General features: G+C 38.8%; 1 protein-coding gene and 1 non-coding gene across 2 annotated transcripts in view; both read left to right on the top strand.

Annotated features, from left to right (window-relative positions):
* REL (REL proto-oncogene, NF-kB subunit) overlaps window positions 1-25,883 on the top strand; it is a 44,952-nt gene that overhangs the window by 5,091 nt on the left and 13,978 nt on the right. The window contains exons 2-4 of the mRNA XM_032178580.2: window positions 5,065-5,207; window positions 8,183-8,331; window positions 14,770-14,861. Of these exons, the coding sequence (XP_032034471.1) occupies window positions 5,065-5,207; window positions 8,183-8,331; window positions 14,770-14,861 (384 nt within the window). The remainder of the gene's footprint in view (window positions 1-5,064; window positions 5,208-8,182; window positions 8,332-14,769; window positions 14,862-25,883) is intronic.
* Window positions 25,320-25,459, top strand: LOC116484424 (U4 spliceosomal RNA). Its single transcript, XR_004252582.1, has one exon. It is a non-coding gene; the product is annotated as a U4 spliceosomal RNA (small nuclear RNA).

Here is a 25,883-nt window from a genome sequence, read left to right as displayed (position 1 = left end):
TAAAGGGGCCTTAATGTTTTAATTACAATAATTAACTTTTTTTCTGTATACTTGATGCTGGTTGCTAATTCTAGCAATAAGGTGTTTGTTAATAATGTGTCTATTTCTGATAATTTATGATCCATTTAAACATTTATTTCAATGTAATTTTTTATTTTAAAAACATACTTTATTAGATAGGCACTATGTTTTAAAATAGCACTCTTTCTTGCCTAAGTGCAAATAAAAACATAAATATATCTTACGAACATTTTGGCTGTATTTTAGATGTTATTCTGATGTATATTAGCGTTTTAAAATACTATTCAGAATATAGGGGTCAGTCCCAGCTTTGCATAGTATGCTAAAGAAAAATACAGTAATCAATTTGTTTAGAGCCAATTTTGGAGACGTTTTGGTGCTTTTCAAAACTGTGGCGATTTGAGGTTATCTTAACTGAGTACTTATTTTCCCTACAATTTCCTGATTTATATTTTACCCTCTTCCACTCCATAGATGACTACATTTCAAAGCAAAGCAAAGCAAAGCACAGTACTGAGGAAGGAGATAACTAGTGTGTTGTACTGATGCATTATATAAATGATTTATAGCTGGGAAGTTTTTTAAAAATCATAAACACAGATAAAATAGGAATGAGTATGAGGAAATACTGAGATGTAGCAATCCTGGTACCTACAAAGCACTATTTTTTTTTCCTTAGTAGTGGAATCTAACTTAAAAATCTGACTAATCACTTACATGGTTATGTAACGTTTGAATAACTTGTATAAACAAAAGACCTTAAGATTTTTTAGTCATTCATTCAATAGATGTTTAATGAATATCTCTGTACAAGGCAGTGATGAGTTAAACACAATTTCTGCCTTCAAGTAGCTTGAAGAAATGAAACAAGTACCTTTATCAAGAAGAAATAAGACGGTAAGTTTTCCGTAAATTACAGTTACTTGGAATAATTGCTATACACAGAATACTATGGTAGTTTAAAGGAGAGGAGATTATTTCCAGTTGGGGGAATGTAGAGTATTACAATATACTGTGTTACTTGGTTGTAATACTCTACATTCCCCCAGCTTGTTAATTTTTACCAATTAAGAGCTTCTGCAATAGGAAAAATAAATTCCAAGGACTTTAAATACTTAATATTACATGATAACTGATATTTATTAATTTTTACTCTTTAAAAATATTTTATTTAATCTTTTCAACAACTACTTTTCTGTTCTTTTTATAAACAATCTAAAGAAGTGTCATGTAACCAGTGAAGTTTAGGGTTTTTTTGTTTTCGTTTTTGTGTTTTGTTTTTTTTTTCTTTTTTGAGACGGAGTCTCGCTCTGTCACCCAGGCTAGAGTGCAGTGGTACAATCTTGGCTCACTGCAGCCTCCGCCTCCTGGGTTCAAGCAATTCTCTTGCCTTGATCTCCCAAGTAGCTGGGATTACAGGTGCCTGCCACCACATCCAGCTAATTTTTTGTATTTTTGGTAGAGATGGGGTTTCACCATGTTGTCCAGGCTGCTCTGGAACTCCTGACCTCAAGTGATCCACCCACCTTGGCCTCCCAAAGTGCTGGGATTACAGGTATGAGCCACCATGCCCAGCCTCAGTGAAATATTTGAATGTTCACTATGAACCTAGCAATTTTATTCACACTTTGTCCTCCCAAAGTTAAACACTTATCATTAACGATGTCATTTTATATTAGTTTCCCACCAAGACACCTTTAAATAAGTAGTGGGCAGGGATTTATTTGGCCTTTACTTCAGCCACATAAATTATTTAAAATGTGACTTAAAAATAATGTTGATTTTAACAGTTTTTAAGAGGAAAATATACTTTCTTAAATACTCCTACAAGGATATATAAGGGTATGAGATATTTGAAATTTGCAATGTGAATTTAAAATATTTAAAATATGCAAGGATAAAATTGTGAAATACTCATCTGCATATCTTATGTTTTTGAGCAAAACTGAAATAAGGATTATGAACTTGTTTAGGTTAAAGTCAGTTTTCTCTGGCTCTTCATCTTTTGAATAAACAAATAGGTAGTAGATTCAAACACAGGGAGTTTGCACCATACAGAATAAAATTGAAAGTTACAGGAATACTTTATTCAGTAACCCAAAGTAGAAGCCATGGAATCATCAATGATTCTTTAATTTCTGAGCTATCAGTGATTCTTTAATTTCTTTTAACCCTAATGTTCAGGCACCAGGTGCTGTCAATTTTATCTTTTAAATAATCCTTCATTCCTTTTATGACTGCCATATATCGGACATACCCTCATCATTGCCCATGTTATTATAGTGGTCTCTAAACTGATCACGTTGCTTTCTTTTTTCTCTCTGTCTGCTGTAACTAAAAGTTTTACTCTAAAATGCAAATCTGATCATGTGATTTGCCTGCATCAAAATATTCATTGATTTCATCAAACATAAAATGAAATCCACATTGCCAAGTGTGCTCTGACTTTTAGTTCTCTTTTTAAGAGAGAAAGTGTATTCCATTTACGTTGGTGATTCTTAAATAAACCCTCCTCTGTGGACACACTGTTCCCTTTTCCCTGGAATACCTACCTTTTTCCTCTTCATTTCCTCTGCTCTTTTGCTTCATTAACCGCTCTTTTTCCACTGACACAGTTGGGCATTCCTGACTCTTTCGCCCTTATTTCCGCAGAATTTTATTAGTGCTTTCCTTCCTTCTGTAGTCTAATAATATATGTTGTTTGCCCTGCTCTTCTGTAAGGTCCTTTAGAGTGATAGTTGGGATACCACCATGGTATCACTAAATCATTTTTATCAAGAAAGCATCTGAAATAATAGACACCATTTTTTTTTTATACTTTAAGTTTTAGGGTACACGTGCACAACATGCAGGTTTGTTACATATGTATACATGTGCCGTGTTGGTGTGCTGCACCCATTAACTTGTCATTTAACATTAGGTATATCTCCTAATGCTTTCCCTCCCCCCCCTTCCCCCACCCCACAACAGGCCCCAGTGTGTGATGTTCCCCTTCCCGTGTCCATGTGTTCTCATTGTTCAATTCCCACCTATGAGTGAGAACATGCGGTGTTTGGTTTTTTGTCCTTGCGATAGTTTGCTGAGAATGATGGTTTCCAGTTTCATCTATGTCCCTACAAAGGACATGAACTCATCCTTTTTTATGGCTGCATAGTATTCCATGGTGTGTATATGCCACATTTTCTTAATCCAGTCTATCATTGTTGGACATTTGGGTTCGTTCCAAGTCTTTGCTATTGTGAAGAGTGCTGCAGTAAACATACGTGTGCATGTGTCTTTATAGCAGCATGATTTATAATCTTTTGGGTATATACCCAGTAATAGGATGGCTGGGTCAAATGGTATTTCTAGTTCTAGATCCCTGAGGAATCGCCACACTGACTTCCACAATGGTTGAACTAGCTTACAGTCCCACCAACTGTGTAAAAGTGTTCCTGTTTCTCCACATCCTCTCCAGCACCTGTTGTTTCCTGACTTTTTAATGATCGCCATTCTAACTGGTGTAAGATGGTATCTCATTGTGGTTTTGATTTGCATTTATCTGATGGCCAGTGATGATGAGCATTTTTTCATGTAGACACCATTTATTGAATGTATATGTATATGTGACACTTGGTAAGAATTTAGCACATATAATCTGTCATCTTCACAACAACCCAGTGAGGTAGGTGCTATTATGATTATTCCTATTCTACAGAGGAGGAAACTAAGAGATTTTTAATTTTAATAACATTTCCGTGGTCTTACTATTAAGAAGTAGCTGGGGTAGGATTCTAAAGGCCTCTTCTCCATACTGTTCTGATAAGGCCCACTGTGTTACCATTTCTCAGGATTGCTTGCATTCTAACAGGATAAGCCTTAGTCAGCACTAAACTGATTAAGGAACACTTATTATATTTTAATGGAAAACATCTTCACACCCCTATTAACTCCCCTACTTGCAAGTACAGTTGAGTGTCTATTTACCTTTTCCCCCACAATTTGGATAATAAAAGATAGTAAAGTTGCATGTATTTTAAATAGCTTTATTGACATATAATTCATGTACAACAAACTGTACTTTTAAAGTATGCAATTTGATAAGTTTTGACATATGTATACCACCTTGGAATCATCATCACAAGATAATTAACATGTCCATTGTCCCCCCTGCCTTTCCTATCCACCATATTATCCCTGTTCTTAGGCAACCAGTGATCTGCTATCATTCATTGTATATTACTTTACATATCCTAGAGTTTCATATAAATGGAATCATGCAGTATGTGCTCTTCTGGTCTAACTTCTTTCACTCAGCATAATGATTTTGAGAGTCATCCATGTTATGTGTATCAGCAGTTCATTCTGCAGATGCATATTTTGAATTTTAGTTATTATAGAAAGTAAATACTTTTTTTTCTCTTTTGTGTCTTTAGAAAAGGTTTACATGGGACTGATTGCACATTCTTTGAGCCTAAAGTCCCTCCTGGGGCTTGTTTTGATATACTATGTGTAAGTCCTTTAATATTTCAATGGAGATATAAAAAACTTACATATGCTTCTGCAAGGATTTAAATGCATTTTCATTTTCAGTGAATGGTCTTTTCATTATTATGAATATGATGTAAAATCAAGCAGTTAAATATATTAAACTCACTTTAGGAGTGTAATATTTTACTTCTGAATACTATCTTCTTTACACTTCTTGGGGAATCTTGGGGGAAACCCTTCTGCTAGGTCTCACGTGGGAGGCGGATATCTCTGAAGTGGTTATCTCAGAACTTCATATTGACGTTAGCTATAGATATTAAGCTATAAAGTGCTAACCAATCAATATGGTTTGAATGACTTGTTTTGACACTACATAGGGACTCAATTTGAATGGAAAAAAAAAGGTGCCTCTCCCAGCCAATCTCCAAGATAACATTTCAGCCTTGTTATTTAATGTTAGGAGGAAAAAAATCTTTGTTTTAGTCTGCTGTTATGAAAAAACAGAAGTGTTAAAATCCATTATTAATTGCTATATTAATCTCACTGACCTCCTCCTTTTTAAAAACTTTTCAGGTGTGTATAACCCATATATAGAGATAATTGAACAACCCAGGCAGAGGGGAATGCGTTTTAGATACAAATGTGAAGGGCGATCAGCAGGCAGCATTCCAGGGGAGCACAGCACAGACAACAATCGAACATACCCTTCTATCCAGGTAATAGAGCCTTCTTCTGTGTCTATCTCGCTATTAGTTGCTTCATATATTAGCTATAGCAATTATTTTAAAGGGCCAGTTTCTTCACAGTCATCTCCACAGGTTTATCTTTTTCTTTTTTCCTTTTTTTTTTTTTTTTTTTAAACAGATCTGTTAAAAAGACATCTGTTAAAAAGACATTAAAAAGATGTCTATCGCTTCTCGGCCTTTTGGCTAAGATCAAGTGTAAAAAGATGTCTAAGGACATTTCTTAAATATAAAATGGAGTCTTTCCCACTGCAGATAGTTCTATGGTGCTTGTGTATTAACCTAAGTAGAGTGACTCAATGTTGAGAGTACACTGGCAGCTTTTGGATCATGTTCTTTTTCATGGAACACAAAGATGATAAGGAAAATCCATTCTCTACAGAGGTGAGTGATATTATTCTGTAGATTAAACATGGATTTGAGAACTCGATCATAATTCTTCTTGGCTAGTCTTAGGGCTAGAACATTTTTTTCTCCTTTTTCTTAACTTTATTGCTTGTCTCTGATTCTCTGGGTCATTGACTGATTTGAAATACCATTTTATAAATACAGTTTTTTCACATTAGCATAAACTTTAAAAAGCTTTTGACCAAAAATGACTTTGGTAAACATACTAATAGTTATAAGATGTACTAAATTTATTTATTTATTTATTTTTGAGACAGAGTTTCACACTTGTCGCCCAGGCTAGAGTGCAATGTCACGATCTCGGCTCACTGCAACCTCCACCTCCTGGGTTCACGTGATTCTCCTGCCTCAGCCTGCCGAGTAGCTGGGATTACAGATGCCCACCACCACCCCCAGCTGATTTTTGTATTTTTTAGTAGAGACGGGGTTTCGCCATGTTGGCCAGGCTGGTCTCGAACTCTTGACCTCAAGTGATCCACCCGTCTCAGCCTCCCAAAGCACTGGGATTATAGGCGTGAGCCACCGCGCCCAGCCAAGATGTACTAAATTTATTTATTTATTTATTTTTTATTTTTTTGAGACGGAGTCTCACTCTGTTGCCCAGGCTGGAGGGCAGTGGCGTGATCTCGGCTCACTGCAAGCTCCGCCTCCCAGGTTCAAGCAATTCTCCTGTCTCAGCCTCCCGAGTAGCTGGGACTACAGGTGCCCGCCACCACGCCCAGCTAATTTTTGTATTTTTAGTAGAGACAGGGTTTCACCATGATAGCCAGGATGGTCTCGATCTCCTGACCTCATGATCCGCCTGCCTTGGTCTCCCAAAGTGCTGCAATTACAGGTGTGAGCCAACATGCCCAGCCCAATGTACTAAATTTATATTTTCTATTTGTAAACTATTTTTCTTTGACTTTCAGTGAAGGGTTTATCCTTTAAATGCCAATTAAAAAACTTTAATGGCAAAGTAGATTTTGAAAAGTGTTGTTTTTTGTTTTTTTTTTTGAAAAGTGTTACTTTTATCAACAGATCTTAATTCACTGTTTTATAACTAGATTATTTACAAAATCTATTCTGTTGATGAACTTAAAGGGAATTGCTGAATTATAGAATAAACCAATGGCAAAAGTATATATTGAATTCCAGATTTCTATTTTTATCACATTTTTGGCAGTAATACGGATTTGGGCTATCCAAGTCTTTTAAATGTTTTTTATTTTTTATTTTATTTTATTTTATTTTTTTTTTTTTTTTTTTGAGACGGAGTCTCGCTCTGTCGCCCAGGCTGGAGTGCAGTGGCGCAATCTCGGCTCACTGCAAGCTCTGTCTCCTGGGTTCACGCCATTCTCCTGCCTCAGCCTCTCCGAGTAGCTGGGACTACAGGCGCCCGCCACCACGCCCGGCTAATTTTTTTGTATTTTTAGTAGAGACGGGGTTTCACCATGGTCTCGATCTCCTGACCTCGTGATCCACCCGCCTCGGCCTCCCAAAGTGCTGGGATTACAAGCGTGAGCCACCGCGCCCGGCCTAAGTCTTTTAAATGTTAAGATGGATGAGATGCTAATAAAAAGGAAATAAGAAAATACTATTTTTCCAGTTTTTTGAGTCATTTTTAAACTTTTTTTCATAATTCATCTTTTCCTGTGCATCTCTATTTCTAAGATACGTATTTTTACCATTCCAGTAGGTCCTAAACACTTTACAGCTTGAGTTTTGTATTTGCCTACTTATAGTCTTGAGCAATTACCTTCTCTTTCATACAGAAAGAAATGTAATACTTCCTGGTTACTTTCAAATTCTATTTAAATTCAAAATTGTGGATTTTAGTGCCCTCTACCTCGTAAGCTACCCATTCTTACTTTACCTTGCTCCTTTGTGGTATGCTGGTTTTTATATTCCCTGCTTTGTTCTTGCAAATTTACTAGCTTTCAAACTAAGCATTAATTCCTGTCCTCCTTCCTCTTCCATGTTAAACTCTCCTTTTTACTCTGCGTTCTAGCTATACTTTCTATGTGAAATTTGTTGTTGTTAAACTTAATTTGATTTATTGCCTATTCTAGAGTAAACGCTTGGGGTAAGCTTACTGAACAAATATTTTTGTGAAGTGAAATGTCACATATTAAGTAAAATGATTATATTTATGTGCTGTCCTTTCCAATATGGCTTAAATATATTTTCAAGGAATGTTTATGGTATGACAGTACGTTAAAGAGCTGGGCATTTAGTGACTTAACATCTGTTTTCTCATGTTCTATGGGTAAAATTTGGGTAGAGTTTTACTTGTTTTGAAAGGAAAATAAGCCCAGGCAAATGATATGACCAATTGAAATTAGGGCAGAAAATATGTCAAGAAACTGAGAGGTAAGTTCTTCTGTACTGGTATTCTCTGGAAAATTTCATCTAAACTGCAGTTGTTCGTCAGTTGGATTTTATCTATCTAGTGCCAGTTCAATTTACATTATAATTAATGTAAATTGAATTCTCATTTAGTAGATCAGTTTATAATGCAATCTATTTGGATCATATATTTAATTTCCCCGTTTTTTCAGATTATGAACTATTATGGAAAAGGAAAAGTGAGAATTACATTAGTAACAAAGAATGACCCATATAAACCTCATCCTCATGATTTAGTTGGAAAAGACTGCAGAGACGGCTACTATGAAGCGGAATTTGGACAAGAACGCAGACCTCTGTTGTAAGTACACAGTTACAGACATCTTCAGAAATAAGATATAGGATGTTCTGTTTCTTCTCCATGACAATCTGTTACTTTTTAGCAGAATAATTTTCTCATTTTACTTCTATTTACTATATTTTACACTTACATTTTTACTATTTGCATTAGAACTACCCTTTCATTCTTCATTAGTAGACACATCTTATGATGGTCAGCAGGAAGACATTTTTATTGTTATTAAAAGTAAACGTAAACTTATTGTATACTGTGATTTCCTTTCTTGGGGTGGACAGTTTTTGAAATAATTTTTCACTCTGTCCTTTTTTTTTTTTTTTTTTGAGATGGAGTTTTGCCCTTTTTGCCTAGGCTAGAGTGCAATGGCGCAATCTCGGCTCACTGCAACCTCCACCTCCTGGGTTCAAGCGATTCTTACTGCCTCAGCCTCCCGAGTAGCTGGGATTACAGGCATGCACCACCACGCCTGGCTAATTTTTTTGTATTTTTAGTAGAGATGAGGTTTCTCCATGTTGGTCAAGCTAGTCTGGAACTCCCAACCTCAGGTGATCTGCCTGCCTCGGCCTCCCAAAGTGCTGGGATTACAGGTGTGAGACACCGCGCCCGGCCTCTGTCTTTTCATTTATAGTTAACTTATTGTTATTATTATTATTATTTTGAGACAAGGTCTCACTCTGTTACCCAGGCTGGAGTGCAGTGGCATGATCTCGGCCCATTGCAACCTTCACCTCCAGACTCAAGCGATCTTCAGCCTCAGCCTCCTGAGTAGCTGGGACTACAGGCATGCACCACCATGCCTGGCTAATTTTTGTATTTTTTGTAGAGATGAGGTTTTGCCTGTTGCCCAGGGTGGTCATGAACTCCTGGACTCAAGCAGTCTGTCCACCTTGGCCTCCCAAAGTGCTTGGGATTACAGGTGTGAGCTGCTGTGCCACGCCCTTTTACAGTTAACGTAAAAATGCCTGGATGTGAGAAAAATCAACTGGAAAACTCTATAGAGTTATTATTTAGAAAGTGGCAAGTTATGGAATTAACATACAACAATAGTTCTAAGATAAAAGTAATCATGTAATACTTCATGATAGTGAGGCTACCAGAAGATGGGCCCATTCATCATGTTAGAATGTAAATTAATAAAGACGTCTGGTGGGCAGTTTAACTACATAGCAAAATCCCGAAAAATATTAATGCCTCTTGAGCCAGCCGTTCCACTTCTAGGAGTTTAGCCTCAGAAAATAATTAAGTGTATTCAGACATTATGCTCTAATGCTGTTCATTGCAATTCTCTTTGTAATGGCAAAAAGCTAGAAGCAATCCAAATAGTTAGCAAAGGGGATTAATTAAATAAACTGATACATTCATGCAACGTACTCCTGTACAGCCTTAAAAATCATATTGCCAATATGTCTATTGGTATGTAAAGATAGTGACAATATATTAGATAAATAGGTTTTCTGTTTTTTGTGTTTTTTTTTTTCTTTTTGAGACAGTCTTGCTTTGTTGCCCAGGTTGCAGTGAAGTGGTGTGATTTCGGCTTACTGCAACCTCCACCTCCCTGGTTCAAGCGATTCTCCTGCCTCAGCCTCCCATGTTAGCTGATATTACAGGCATGTGCCACCATGCCCAGCTAATTTTTTGGTATTTAAACCATTAGAGACAGGGTTTCACCATGTTGGCTGGGCTGGTCTCGAATTCCTGACCTCAGGTGATCCACGTGCCTCAGCCTCCCAAAGTGCTGGGATTACAAGCGTGAGCCACGGCGCCTGGCCAGATAAATAGGTTTTAAAACAACACGTAAAGAATAATTTTATTTTTGTCTAAGATAAATTTATACATATACATGATATGTATATGTTAATACTAAGGTATTAATAGTAGTTGGGTGGGTAAGATTGTAGGGTTTTATGTTTTTCTTTTAACTTATATTTTATAATTCATTTTTGTAATGAACATGTATTGGCTTTTGGGGAAAAATGAACTAATTGCAACAGAAAAGAGATTAATAGTCTCCAAATATATTAGTAATAACCGTTTAGAAAAAAATACTTTAAATGCTCCTCTTACAATAATAACACAAAACAAAATATCTGGTATTATACACACTTGGCAAATATTTGTCTGTATTACTTGACCTCCCAACAACATTTTACACGTGATCACTCCTTATTTGAAACATTTTTATTCCTTGCTTTCTGTGAAAACAAACTTCCATTTTACTTCCTGCTTTTCTGGCTGTTCTTTCTTAGTTACAGGCAGTTAAATTTTTGGATCACCTCACTTATTGTCCTAATAATGCTCTTTATGGCTGTTCCAACTCTCTCCCCAATTCAGGATCCCATTAAGGATTACACACTATAGGTAGCATTATATTTAACATGAATACTATTTTCATGTTAACATGAAACATTTTGGGCAAGAAATCTATAGAAGCGATGCAGTATAACTCTCAAAATATCCCTTCAGTTTTTCACATTATTGGCAATATTATCTTGACATTCTATTATAAAGAAGAACTTTCCCTTCCTCTGTTTCTCCATTTAAAAAGTATCACTGTAAACTCATGCATTCTTGTATTTAATGTATTATAGTTATTCTGTTATTCTTTTGATTTTCAAATTGACCCAGATTTGACTAATGCAAGCCTCTTCAAACTGTCTCCTGTGTTTTTTTGATATGCCCTCATCTTTCTTTGAGCACTTTTTTGCTTTTTGACAAAACAAAATGTTCAAGACTTGTGCTTTTCTTTTTTCTTTTTTTTTTCCTTTTTTTTTTTTTTTTTGAGACAGAGCCTCCCTCTGTTGCCCAGGCTGGAGTGCAGTGGTGCGATCTCACCTCACTGCAACCTCCCCATCCCGAGTTCATGCAATTTTTGTGCCTTGGCCTCCCAAGTAGCTGGAATTACAGGTGTGCACCACCACACCCAGGTAATTTTTGTATTTTTAGTAGATACGGGGTTTCATCATGTTGGCCAGGCTTGTCTCAAACTCGTGACCTCAAGTGATCCTCCTGCCTCAGCCTCCCAAAATGCTGGGATTACAGGCATGAGCCACTGTGCCTGGCCAACTTGTGCTTTGCTTGCCCCAGCCCTGAAGTCATCAGCTTTTTCCAGAGATTCTTGGTTCCTTCTGGTAGGAAATGGTAGTAAGTCTGATTGCCTTCTCAACATATTCCCTTAAATGTCTCAAAAGTACCTTAAGTAGCCAGGCACAGTGGCCCATGCGTGTAGTTACAGCTATTCAGGAGGCCGAAACAGGAGGATTGCTTGAGCCCAGGAGTTGAGTCCAGCCTGGGCAACATAGCGAGATCCTATCTCTTTAAAAAAAAAAAAAAAAAAAGCACTTCAAATAGAATATTCCCCAAACATGATTTTACGGTGATCATATCTCTTTCCCCTCATAATTGGTCTTCTAATGTGCCATATGTTAGTGATTGCTATAAAAGACCTATAGGTGTCATCTCTGGCATTCCTCATCCAGGTGTACATGTTGAATCTACTAACTGTTACCTTCTCAAGTGGTTTTGAATCTATCCACTTCACTCAGTGAAATTCATCACCATCATACTACCACTATAGCCTAAACTGGGGCTGCTGGAATAACCTCCTGACTGGTCTTGCATCAACCATTTTGTACCTTTTCCAAACCCTCTATCTTTCCTCACTTTAGCCAGTGTGATCTTTTAAAATACAAACGGAATTGTCTTTCCCTTGCTTAAAACATTTTAATGGGTTTATTTGGCTCTTGGAATAAAGACAGCATTCCTTCTATAGCCTATAAGGCCCACATGACCCACCTTTATTTCTAGCCTTTTATTAAACTCTGCTTTCCTTAATTTTTATACTCCACTCACAAAGCCTTCCTTTAGTTTCCTCTGTTTCCAGTGCTCTTTTCTAGGGGTCTTTGTGTGGCCTGTTCCTTTTACCTGGAAGTGTCTTTTCTTCTGTTCCAGCATAAGCTCCCATAACATCATGTATACCTCCTTCATAAAACTTGTTATGATTGCAGTTTAGCATTTGTGTATGTGTGATTATTTAATGTATATCTGCTTGACCAGAGACTACCACACTTTTTCTGTGAAATACTAGATAGTAAATGTTTGGGGTTTTGCAAGCTGTATGGCCTCTGTTGCTCAGCTCTGCTGTTGTAGCATGAAAGCAGCCATAGATAATATGTAAACATCAGTTTGGCTGTGTTCCAATAAAAATTTATTTGCAAAGACAGACAAGATGTTGGATTTGGTCCATGAGTTACAGTTTGCCAATCTTTCCACTAGAAAGCTTCTTGAGGAAAGGGATTGTATATCCCCATTACTTTGCAGAGTTTTTGGTATATAGTACGAACCCCAAAGCTTGTTGAATGTCTGTGAATGAATGAATGAATAATTGATTCAGACAATCTTTTGATCCTTCATTTCAGAATTTCAAAAATTACCACCACCCCTAATATTCTGTGAATAGCAGTCAAATATGAGATTATTCAGATGAAACAAAATAAAGTAATATAAATGTATTAATATGAAGAATTCTATAAAATCTTTTACCAAAGAAAAAGAATCAAACCAAGAATCTTTCAAAGAAGTAGAATGCTTTTGAGGAAGAGGATTATAGTTGCAAGATTTCAAGAAAGGATTAAGAATTCAAGATTTAGCTGACCAAGCATAGTGGCTCATGCCTACAATCCAAGCACTTTGGGAGGCTGAGGCAGGCAGATTGCTTGAGTCCAGGAGCTTGAGACCAGCCTGGGCAACTGGTGAAACCCTGGCTCTACAAAAATACAAAAATTAGCTGGGTAGGGTATCATGTACCTGTAGTCCAGCTACTCAGAAGGCTGAGGTGGGAGGATCACCCGAGCCTGGGAGGCAGAGGTTGCAGTGAGCCGATATGGTGCCACTGCACTCCAGCCTGGGTGGCAGGGTGAGATCATCTCAAAAAAAAATGTTTTTTAAGATTTATTTTTGTAGTTATTGAAGGCAAAGGAAGGAAATGTGAAAGATATTTTAGATGCTAGCAAAATTGTAAGTGTGTTGAATGTGAAGAGCATGAGCATAAGACAGCATGAGTATGGAGACAGGCAGACAAAGTAGTCTCCGGTTGCAAGTGCCATGTGAAGTTTGAACAATAGTAATGTTATTATAATTGAGTTTTGCTTCCTTATTCACACCCACCCAATTTTACTGATGTCATGGTTTTTCCATGTGGGAACAAGTATGACTGGTGGTGGTGGGGGAGTTCCCCCCACCATCATCTATGCTACACATATGCAAATTAGTAGTATTTGTAGCTATTGGGAAGTTTTTCATAAATGACATTTTGAAACTTGTTAAATATTGTTAGCATTAAACTTCTTTCTAATACAAAAACGTTTTAGTAATTTTTTATGATGAATGGCTATAACTATATAATATGGCACAAAACATATTCTACTGCTAGGAACAGTGAATTCAGGGCTCAAAAAGCAAATCTCTGTGGAGCTAGGCAAGCAGCGTAAATGAGTGGTGTGGATCAAGTGTAGGAGGACTAACAGGCACTGTAGCAAACTAAAGAGCCCTGCATAAATGGGGCTCAGTCCCTAGCCTGTTGTTTCTGTGCCAACCTAGTATTGCCAGGTCTTTAAAATGTAGCCGGAAATCCAGATGTTCATATGCAATTACCTGATTTCTAAATGTAGATAACCTGTGCAGATTTTTAAAAATATAGGCAACACTTTTTGAGCCTAGCAAAACATACCTGTGGGTTTCAACCTGTGAACATCTCTTTACAGCTTTTGCTTTACATTGTCAAACATACAACTTTATTGATTTGATTCTGAATTTGTTTGGGAGGTAAATTTTACCATTTGGTGTTGCTTTACTGTTAATCTATATTTTGGTATGTTTGACATAGGCATATTAGTAAGATGTAATTGTAAAACACTGTATGTTAGAATGATATAGTATATATTATTTTTCTTTTAACAGTTCTTAGAAGTACAACCCTACTTCTTTTTTTTTTTTTGAGACAGAGTTTCACTCTTGTTGCCCAGGCTGGAGCGCAATGGCATGATCTCGGCTTACCGCAACCTCTGCCTCCCGGGCTCAAGCGATTCTCCTGCCTCAGCCTCCCGAGTAGCTGAGATTACAAGCATGCGCCACTATGCCTGGCTAATTTTGTATTTTTAGTAGAGACGGGGTTTCTCCATGTTGATCAGGCTGGTCTCGAACTCCTGACCTCAGGTGATCCACCCGCCTTGGCCTCCCAAAGTGCTGGGATTACAGGCACGAGCCACGCGCCCAGCCATATAACCCCACTTCTTACTCTCATCTTTATCAGAGCAATTGGAAGCACATTCATGCTTTGGTATGTCCAACTGACAGCATGATAACTTCAGTGTTGCTGTATGTTTGATTTTTGCAATATTCCTTGTGTTTATAATGCAGTTTTGAATATTGTTTTTTTCCTGCTAGTTTCCAAAATTTGGGTATTCGATGTGTGAAGAAAAAAGAAGTAAAAGAAGCTATTATTACAAGAATAAAGGCAGGAATCAATCCATTCAATGGTAAGTATGTTTGATAAAATCATTTCTGTTTATTTGGGTGTTGATTTCTATTTCTTTTTTCTTTCCCTTTTTTTTTGAGACGGAGTTTCGCTCTTGTCACCAGGCTGGAGTGCAATGGCACGATCTCAGCTCACTGCAACCTCCACCTCCCAGGTTCAAGCGATTCTCCTGCCTCAGCCTCCGGAGTAGCTGGGATTATAGGCGCCCACCATCACACCCAGCTAATTTTTGTATTTTAAGTAGAGACGGGGTTTCACCATGTTAGCCAGGCTGGTCTTGAACTCCTGACATCAGGTGATCTACCCGCCTTGGCATCCCAAAGTGCTGGGATTACAGGCGTGAGCCATTGTGCCCAGCTATTTATATCTTGAACCTGTGTTTTAAGTTCTGTGTTTACTTTTCTACTTGTTGACATGTACCTGTATCTGAGGAATGAAGTATACTGTTTAAAATAGTTTCTTCACAGTTGTTGAAAAAAATCTTATGCACAGAGAGGTTTCTGGTATTGTTGGAGAGTGTCATCATTTTATATAATAAAACTTCAAAATGTTGTGATCCATTTTGAACATGACCTTCCTTATGCCACTTCCAGCAGACAACATACACTCCCCCTTTTGAATGTTAAATAGCCACTGTGTTTATAAGGTACTGGAGTGCATTTAGCTCAAGGGTATATTCACCGGTAACACTTAATCCCAATGTGGAAGAAGAAGCTTAGAAATAATAGAAATTACACAAAGTATTTTCATAGCGTATTTGTGTATATGACTAGATATCTACTGTTCAGTGAATTTTATTGGGGATAGCATTTATTAAGTATTTATACTTACGGTACTATCTGTCTCATGCTGTAAGTATAAATGCTTAATACTCCCTGGCTAACTGTTACTTGTAAGCACTCTGTATTGTTTGAATAGATAAGTACTACCACACTAGTTGCTGGCATCCTACACTTAGAATAGCCTCCATTCTGAAGTCTGCAGCTACTTAAATATTCAGAAGTTCAGGAATTAAATGACTATAATATTTTCAAAGAATATATTTCTTGGTCATATTTGAGACATCCTTATACTGTTGGTTTGTATTTTTCCTGGATGTATAAAAATAATTTAAGAGATACGTTGATAATTTAAGGAATATGTTCACAGATAATTACTGTTTTATGAGCCATAAAATCTGCATCTCTTTTCTCTAGGTTTTATTTTTCATACTTCTTCCCTTCCAGTCTTACCAGTCCCCTTCTTCCCTTCCAGTCTTACCAGGGGAGACTGCTATTAAGTTTGATGTATATTTTTCTAGAATTTTCTTTATACATGTGTAGTTATATGTAGACATGTATATTTTATAAAAAAGGAATCATGCTATATATCCTATTCTGCTCCTTCATTTTTTTCCACTCAGGAATATACCTTAAACTTTCCATGTCAATACTTACAAATCTGTTTTTTTTTTTTTTAACAGAATATTTTATTGTTTGGGTAGAACATAATTTATTTATTTAGTCATCTTTTTTTTTTTTTTCTTTTTTTTGAGGTAGTCTTGCTCTGTTGCCCAGGATGGAGTGCAGTGATGTGATCACAGATCACTGCAGCATTGACATCCTGGGCTCAAGTGGTCATCCCACCTCAGCCTCCCAAGTTGTTGGTGCACCACCATGCCCATGCCCAGCTAGTTTTTGTATTTTTTGTAGAGACAGGGTCTCGCCATGTTGCCCAGGCTGGTCTCAAAACTCCTGAGCTCAGCAATCCACTTGCCTCGGTCTTCTAAAGTGCTGGGATTACAGGCATGAGCCACTGCACCCGATCTATTTAGTCTTCTATTAATGAACATGTATGTTGTTTTCATTTTGTTTTAAAAGCTCCACTGAATATACACTTTGAGCTCTTGTGTGATTATTTCCCTAGGATAAATTTTTGGAAGTGGAAAATTTCTAGGTCAAGAGTATGCTCATTTAAAATTGTGATTCATTGCCAAATTAATAGGCCAGACTTTTAAAGAGGCAGGTAAGTCTAGATGCAATATAAAGCAAGGAAATTATAAGTGATAGCTATCATTTATTAAGCACTTCTTGTATGTCAGGGAGTAAACATTAGTGCTTTATGCACACTACTTTATTTAATCGTTGGAACAATTCCGCTTTATGGAAGAGAATACCAAGGCTTTTGTTATTTAACTGTCCCAAATCATGCTGCAAATGTAAGTGGCAGACCTGGAATTCATATGCAGGTTCCTTGACTCCAGTGGTAAAGGCATTAAAAAGGAAAATGCTGTCTGTGGAATTTCTTTTTCTTAGTTTTGGCAGTTCAGAATCAGGCATGTTTTTTGAGATGCCCGGGCTGGAGTGCAGTGATGTGATCACAGCTCACTGCAGCCTTGACCTCCCAGGCTCAGGTGATTCTCCCACCTCAGCCTCCTAAGTAGCTGGGATTACAGGTGTGCATCACCATGCCCAGCTAATTTTTTTTTTGAGACAGAATCTCACTCTGTCACTCAGGCTGGAGTGCAGTGTCACAATCTCGGCTCGCTGCAACCCCCACCTCCTGGGTTCAAGTGATTCTCGTGCCTCAGCCTCTCGAGTAGCTGGAATTATAGACGTATACTATGCCTGGCTAATTTTTGTATTTTTAGTAGACACAGGGTTTCACCATGTCAGCCAGCCTGGTCTTGAACTCCCAACCTCAAGTGACCCTCCTGCCTCGGCCTCCCAAAGTGTTGGGATTACAGGTGTTAGCCACCACGCTTGGCCAGAGTTTTTGTACTTTTTTGTAGAGATGGGTTTTGTCACATTCCCCAGGCTGGTTTCAAACTCCTGGGCTCCAGTGATCCGCCTGCCTTGGCCTCCCAAAGTGCTGGGATTACAGGTGTGAGCCACTGGGCCCAACTCGGGCATGATATTAATAGTGAATTCTCAATAATGGCACTTAAAATAGTTCTTGGTAGATAGTAAGTGCTTTATATATTTTATTTCATTTAATCCTTATAACAGCCTACGAAATAGGTACTATTAATAACTCAATTTTAAAAATAAGAAAATGGAAGCATAGAAAATTAACTCAGGCCTGTAATCTCAGCACTTTGGGAGGCTGAGGCAGGGGGATCATGAGATCAGGAGTTCGAGACCAGCCTGACCAACATGGTGAAACCTTGTCTCTACTAAAAATACAAAAAATTGGCCAGACGTGGTGGCATGCGCCTGTAGTCCCAGCTGCTTGGGAGGCTGAAGCAGGAGAAGCACTTGAACCCAGGAGGTGGAGGTTGCAGTGAGCCGAGATTGTGCCACTGCACTCCAGCCTGGGCAACAGAACGAGACTCTGTCTCGATTAAAAAAAAAAAAAAAATTAGCCAGGCGTGGTGGCGCATACCTGTGATCCCAGCTACTCAGGAGGCTAAGGCAGGAGAATCGCTTGAACCCAGGAGGCGGAGGTTGTGGTGAGCCGAAATCGCGCCATTTGACTCCAACCTGGGCAACAAGAGTGAAACTCCATCTCAAAAAAAATAAATTAATTATTTAAAAAAAAAAAATCAAGTAGGCCAAGCATGGTGGCTTACGCCTGTAATCCCAGCACTTTGGGAGGCCAAGGTGGAGAGGATTGCTTGAGCCCAGGAGTTTGAGATCAGCCTGGGCAACATGGTAAAACCCCATCTCTACAAAAAATTTTTTTTAATTAACCAGATGCAGGGGCACACAACTGTGGTCTTTGCTACTCAGGAGGCCGAGGTAGGAAAATTGCTTCAGCCTAGGAGGTCAAGGCTGCAGTGAACGGTGTTCTCACTATTGCACTTCAGCCTGAGCGACAGAATGAGACTCCGTCTCTAAGAAAAGAAAAGGAAAGTAATTTGTTCAAGGTTATATAGCTGATGAGTAGTAGAGCTAAGATTTGAACATAGGGAGCCCCTGACTCTAAGGTCATGGTTTTAACAACTCTACCATGCTGCCTGGATGAATATTGATTTGGGGAAGGAACAATCCTGCCAGTTAATCCTTCCCACTATTTATGTTTCCTGTTGTTGTTTACTTGTTTTTGTTTTTGTTTTTTTTGAGACGGAGTCTCGCTCTGTCACCCAGGCTGGAGTGCAGTGGCACGATTTCGGCTCACTGCAAGCTCCGCCTCCCGGGTTCACGCCATTCTCCTGCCTCAGCCTCCTGAGTAGCTGGGACTACAGGCGCCTGCCACCACATCTGGCTAATTTTTTGTATTTTTAGTAGAGATGGGGTTTCATCGTGTTAGCCAGGATGGTCTCAATCTCCTGACCTCGTGATCCGCCTACCTCGGCCTCCCAAAGTGGTGGGATTACAGGCGTGAGCCACCACGCCCAGCCTGTTTGCTTGTTTTTTAAACATTCATTCCTTCCCGAGCCCTTCAGCAGTGGTTCTCAATTTGAATGTGCATAGGAATATCTTAGTACTTGTTAAAAATGTAGATTTCAGGTCACACTTCCGCTAATTTGATAGGGCTGGTATGGGTCCTGGGAATCTACATTTTAAAAAATATTTTTAAAATAATAACTTATCTGAGTCACATGGCACCAAAGTGTGTTAGCAGCCAAAAGTATCTGTTCGGGTCTGCAGCAGCCCCAATTCTTGCCTCCTCAGGAGACAGAAGGAGAGACCGAGACAAGTTTTAGAGCAGGAGTGAAAGTTTATTAAAAAGCTTTAGAGCAGGAAGGAAAGGAAGAAAAGTACACTTGGAGGAGGGCCAAGCAGGTGACTTGAAAGACAAGTGTGCTGGGAATCTGCATTTTAACAAACATCTAGATCAGTATTTCTTAACTCTTTGACCGTGACCCACAGTAAGAAATAGATTTTGTTTTTCAGCTCAATATATATACATACACCACACCCTTAGGATGATACCCTATATATTGGTCCGTTTTCACTCTGCTGATAAAGACACACCTGAGACTGGGAAGAAAAAGAAGTTTAATTGGACTTACAATTCCACATGGCTGGGGAGGCCTCAGAATCATGGCAGAGGTGAAAGGCACTTCTTAGATGGTGGCAGCAAGAGAAAATGAGGAAAATGCAAAAGCAGAAACCCCTGATAAAACCATCATATCTTGTGAGATTTATTCACTACCACGAGAGCAGTATGGGGGAAACCACTGCCATGATTCAAATTATCTCCCACTGGGTCCCTCCCACAACACATGAGAATTATGGGAGTACAATTCAAGATGAGATTTGGGTGGAGACACAGAGCCAAACCATATCACCCTACTACATGTGGTGTACTCTATTCTCTTCTGTACCTTTCCTTTCTCTTCTTTTTCTTTCTCTCTTGCATTGTTAGTGCTTACTCAGCCCACTAAATTAATTTTACAGTCAGAGTTCCCAAGCTACAATTTGAAAATCTCTATCTGAGATGATTCTGATGCAAGTGATCCATAGAGTATGCTTTGAGAAACTTTGATCTGATCTACATGCTGAGTTCAGCTTCTCAAGTATGGCCTTTAAAGCCCTTCATAATCTGGAAGCCTTGCTTTCCATTCTAGCTTTCATTCTGTACCTCAGCTTCCTACCCCTCCTTCGTCTACCACTGAGTGCACACATGCACTTACTTGTTTTTTGCCATTCTGAACTATCTGCACTGTTAGAAGAGCCATGTTCTTTCTTACCTCTGTTTATACATGCAGTTCCTTTGCATGAAACACCCTTATCTGCCTGGTGAATTTTTCTTACTCATTCTCCAAGTTTAAGGATCATATCGTCTTTAAAGCCTTCCCTGACCTTCTCTCTGTTTTCCCAAAGTACCTGTGTATGTGTATATATGTGTGTGTATATATATTTATATATATTTTTTGAATTAGAGTTTCGCTCTCGTTGCCCAGGCTGGAGTGCAATGGTGCAATCTTGGCTCACCACAACCTCCGCCTCCCAGGTTCAAGCAATTCTTCTGCCTCAGCCTCCTGAGTAGCTGGGACTACAGGCACGCACCACCACACCTGGCTAATTTTTTTTGTATTTTTAGTAGAGATGGGGTTTCACCATGGCCAGGCTGGTCTTGAACTCCTGACCTCAGGTGATCCGCCCACCTTGGCCTCCCAGAGTGTTGGGATTACAGGCGTGAGCCACCGCACCCGGCCAGTACCTGTACATATTTCTAATATGGTTTGCTGTAACTTTGTTTACATGTTTTTCCTTCACTAAATCGTGAAATTGTGGAGGATGAGGACTATCTTCCACATATCTCTGGCACATGAAAGAAGCTTAATTAAAATGTGTTGAAAGGGCCAGGCACGGTGGCTCATGCCTGTAATCCCAGCACTTGGGGAGGCCAAGGTGGGCAGATCACTTGAGTCTAGTTCGAGACCAGCCTGGGCAATGTGGTGAAACTCCGTCTCTACAAAAAATTGGCTGGGCATGGGTGCGTGCTGCAAGTCCCAGCCTGCTCCAGAGGCTGAGGTGGGAGGATCACTTGAGCCCATCAGGCTGGGTTGCAGTGAGCCCAGATTGTGCCACTGCACTTCAGCCTGGGTGACAGTGAGACCCTGTCTCAAAAAAACAAACAAACTAAAACGGTTGACAGAATAAATGGACGAACATGTCTTATTTGTACTTTTCTTTTTTTTTTTTTTTTTACGGAGTCTCGCTCTGTCGCCCAGGCTGGAGTGCAGTGGCGTGATCTCGGCTCACTGCAAGCTCTGTCTCCCAGGTTCACACCATTCTCCTGCCTCAGCCTCCTGAGTAGCTGGGACTACAGGTGCCCGCTACCATGCCCAGCTAATTTTTTTGTATTTTTTAGTAGAGACAGGGTTTCACCGTGTTAGCCAGGATGGCCTCAGTCTCCTGACCTCATGTTCCGTCTGCCTCGGCCTCCCAAAGTGCTGGGATTACAGGCTTGAGCCACCGCGCCCCGCCTTATTTGTACTTTTCTACCAAAAATATCACAGTTGTTTTCCTTACCTGAGATGCCCTGAAAGCCTTCTCAGTTCTCTTAAGTCTAAGATAACATCTTCCTAATTATACGGTATACTCAGCAATTAATCATTGAAAGTTTTGTGTTATCTGTTAGATCATTTGATTCTTCAGGAATTTTCTTCAAATATTAATTTCATGCTCGTTGTGGACAGGGTCTGTGATGGAATCTTGTTTCCATTTCACTTTGGCACCTAAACAATGTATTTGTTTTACTGTTATCTCTATCTTCTCAGCTAAGTGCCTTGAGCTATTGAGTTTCCTACCTGCACACAACTAGTGTGTTTTAAGGCCAGTCTTTATCTTTCTTGCCATTTGTTCTTTAAAACTAAGGAACAGTCTCTAGCAAACGGGGCATAAAGCAGTTTAATACTGTCAAATTTGAGGCTTCAAGTAAAGGATTATTCAAATTGTCTAATATATGCCAAAGTCTAAATTGGGTGAGGAATTTAATTAAGGACTCCAATATCAGATTTTAACAATGTATACTTAGCTAGAACAAGAGTGGCAGTTAGACTTTGTAGAGGACTCTTAACTGCAAAAGCTGAAAAAAATTTTTAATTATATATCATTTTCTAGTTGTGTATTTTGGTAATGAAATATTAGGATTTCTAGTATGTGGCAAACTCCATAGAATATCTAAACTGTATATTAAATTTTGTGCAATAAAATTGATTTTGACAATAAAGAATTTGCAATTAAGTTTTATTAGGTATTTTACTATTTTCCCATGTAGAGAATCTTGAGTTGTTATGAGAGTAAAAGGCTGCTATACAGTTGAGTTTGGGAAAACTACTTAGTAGTCTGAAAGGGAATAGTTTAATAAGACAAGTAGTCTAATATAGATTCTTATCTCTAAAGTCTGGTCTAATACAAGGAAAAGCCTTTCCTTACAACTGAAAACTTAAAGCTTGAAAAAAATGGCTCATATGTACTTCATTGTCCTTTCTTTATTGCAGTCAGAGTTTTCGAAGCCTTTTTTTCATTACTCTAGGCGGAACTTGTGTACTTTCTTGCTTTCAGTATTCCTTGAGCATACTTCCATTATAACATTTTTCATGTTGTGTTATATAATTTTAGTTTATGTATCTATTTCTCATCCAGATACTCATCTCACTAAGGTCAGGCATTGTCTTTTCATATTTGTATCTAACACTTTACTATGGTAGCACATGATAGATACCCAATAAGTATGTTGAAAGGTTGAGTAAATTAATGGTATACTTCTAGTATACTTCTAGCACCTTTACTGTTTGCCTGGCACATGAACACTTAAATGTCAACTTTTATTATTATACATATGGGATACTTTATATACTTTTTAAGTAACAAAAATGTAAATTAATTATAACTAAATTTTATATATTTTTCCTTAAGTGAGACTTAGTTCATTTTTTTCTTTTCTTTTTTTTTTTTTGAGATGGAGTCTTGCTCTGTCGCCCAGGCTGGAGTGCAGTGGCGCAATCTCAGCTCACTGCAAGCTCCGCCTCCGGGGTTCTCGCCATTCTCCTGCCTCAGCCTCCTGAGTAGCTCAGACTACAGGCGCCCGCCACTGCACCCGGCTAATTTTTTGTATTTTTAGTAGAGACGGGGTTTCACCGTGGTCTTGATCTCCTGACCTCGTGATCCGCCCACCTCGGCCTCCCAAAGTGCTGGGATTACAGGCCTGAGCCACCGCACCCGGCTCATTTTTTTTTTCTATTATTTGTAGAGGCAGGGTCTCCGTATGTTTCCCAGGCTGGTCTTGAACTCCTGGGCTCAAGTGATCCTCCTGCCTCGGTTTCCAAAAGTGCTGAGATTACAGGCATGAGCCACCACTCCTGACTAAGACGTAGTTCTTAAAATTGTTATTCCAAGCCGGGCGCAGTGGCTCATGCCTGTAATCCCAGCACTTTGGGAGGCCAAGATGGGCGGATCACGAGGTCAAGAGTTACAGACCATTCTGGCCAACATAATGAAACCCTATCTCTACCAAAAATACAAAAATTAGCTGGGCATGGTGGTGTGCACCTGTAGTCCTAGCTACTTGGAAGGCTGAGGCAGGAGGAGAATCATTTGAACCAGGAAGCGGAGGTTGCAGTCAGCCGAGATGGCACCACTGCATTCCAGCCTGGCGACAGAGCAAGACTCCATCTCAAAAAAAAAAAAAAAAAAAATTATTATTCCATATGCTGTGTATTTTTGCCTCGTTATTTATTTTTATTTCAGTAGTATTTGACAGTATTAGAATTTTAGAAATGTTACACTTTTAGAGCTAGTAGATGTCATAATTGATTTTAAAAATTTAATTCCTTCTTATGAAAGAAATATAGCATGATAATATCTTCTTGGTTAAGAATGAAATTCTCATTACACACCGACTGATTTTAGGGTTAAAGGAGTGATATTTCTTTCTAAAGGTAGATTAAACATTTAACATAAAAAGGAAGGGGCTGGGCACAGTGGCTCACGCCTGTAATCCCAGCACTTTGGGAGGCTGAGGTGCGCGGATCACGAGGTCAGGAGATCAAGACCATCCTGGCTAACATGGTGAAACTCCGTCTCTACTAAAAATACAAAAAATTAGCCGGGCGTGGTGGCGGGCGCCTGTAGTCCCAGCTACTCAGGAGGCTGAGGCAGGAGAATGGCGTGAACCCGGGAGGCAGAGCTTGCAGTGAGCCAAGCTCACATCACTGCAACTGCACTCCAGCCTGGGTGACAGAGTGAGACTCCATCTCAAAAAAAAAAAAAAAAAACCATAAAAAGGAAGGAGAACAGGAGAACAGTTATTACCTTATATTTTGACTAACTACAAAGTTAAATTTTAAACTAAGAGGAATTTGAGAGAATTTGATTGGTCTCATGCTTCCTTCCGTTAGTTTTTGCAAATGTTAGAACTGAGTATCAGGCCAGGCACGGCTGCTCACACGTGTAATCCCAGCACTATGGGGGCCCAAGGTGGGCGGATCACTTGAGGTCAGGAGTTCCAGACCACCGTGGCCAACATGGTGAAACCCCGTCTCTACTAAAAATACAAAAATTAGCCAGGCATGGTGGTGCATGCCTGTAATCCCAGCTACTTGGGGCTGAGGCATGAGAATCTCTTGAACCCAGGAGGCAGAGGCTGCAGTGAGCCAAGATCACAACACTGCACTCTAACCTGGGCAACAGAGTGAGACTCCACCTCAAACAAAACAAAACAAACAAAACTGAGTATCAATTTTGACATTACAGAATAAAACACTGCATTTTGTATTATAGAATGATATGTATCTATTAAAAAGCCTACAGCAAGCATTATCCTAAATAAGAGAAATATCAGAAGCATTCACTTTGAAGTTAAGAATGAGAAACCAAGGCACACTTTTACCACTTCTATTCAACATTGTAGTGAAGGTCATAGCCAGAGCAGTGAGCATTGTAGCCAGTGTACAGTGAGACCCCCCAAAAAGTAGAGGCATAGGATTGAAAAATGAGGAAATAAAACTATAATTATTTGAAATTACTATAGTGATAACCCAAAAGATATATAAATGGATTATTCAAATAAGTTTGAAGGAGTGAGCTTTGTGCATTGGCAGTATAGCCAAGTGAGGTTTATCTCAGGAGTGGTTATTGTTAATTGAAAACTTTTTCCTAATATCCTGCTGTCATGACTTGCAGTATAGTCAGCATTGGCAATTTTTGACAGTCTTTTTGGAGACTGAATAAAAAATAAAGTTTAAAAGGGTTAGTGGATGTAAAATTAATATATAAAAGTCAGTCATATTTCCATATCTCAGCAGCAAATAACTAGAAAACATCATTAAACAAATATTGTCAGGAAATATGAAGTATGTAGAAACAAATCAAAGAAATTATAAGATTTCTTTAGGGAAAATTATAAAATTTTATTATGAGATCTTAGAGAATACTTAAATAAATGGAGAGGTATTCCATGCTCTCTAATAGTAATATTGTAAATATGTTATTTTCCTGGGCCGGGCGTGGTAGTTCACACCTGTAATCCCAGCACTTTGGGAGGCCGAGGCAGGCGGATCACGAGGTCAAGAGGTTGAGACCATCCTGCGAAGATGATGAAACCCCGTCTCTACTTAAAATACAAAATTAGCTGGGCGTGGTGGCAC

This window comes from Hylobates moloch, unplaced genomic scaffold, assembly GCF_009828535.3.
Source record: "Hylobates moloch isolate HMO894 unplaced genomic scaffold, HMol_V3 SCAFFOLD_15, whole genome shotgun sequence".
Lineage (NCBI taxonomy): Eukaryota > Metazoa > Chordata > Mammalia > Primates > Hylobatidae > Hylobates > Hylobates moloch.
This window is presented reverse-complemented; position numbering and strand designations above follow the sequence as displayed.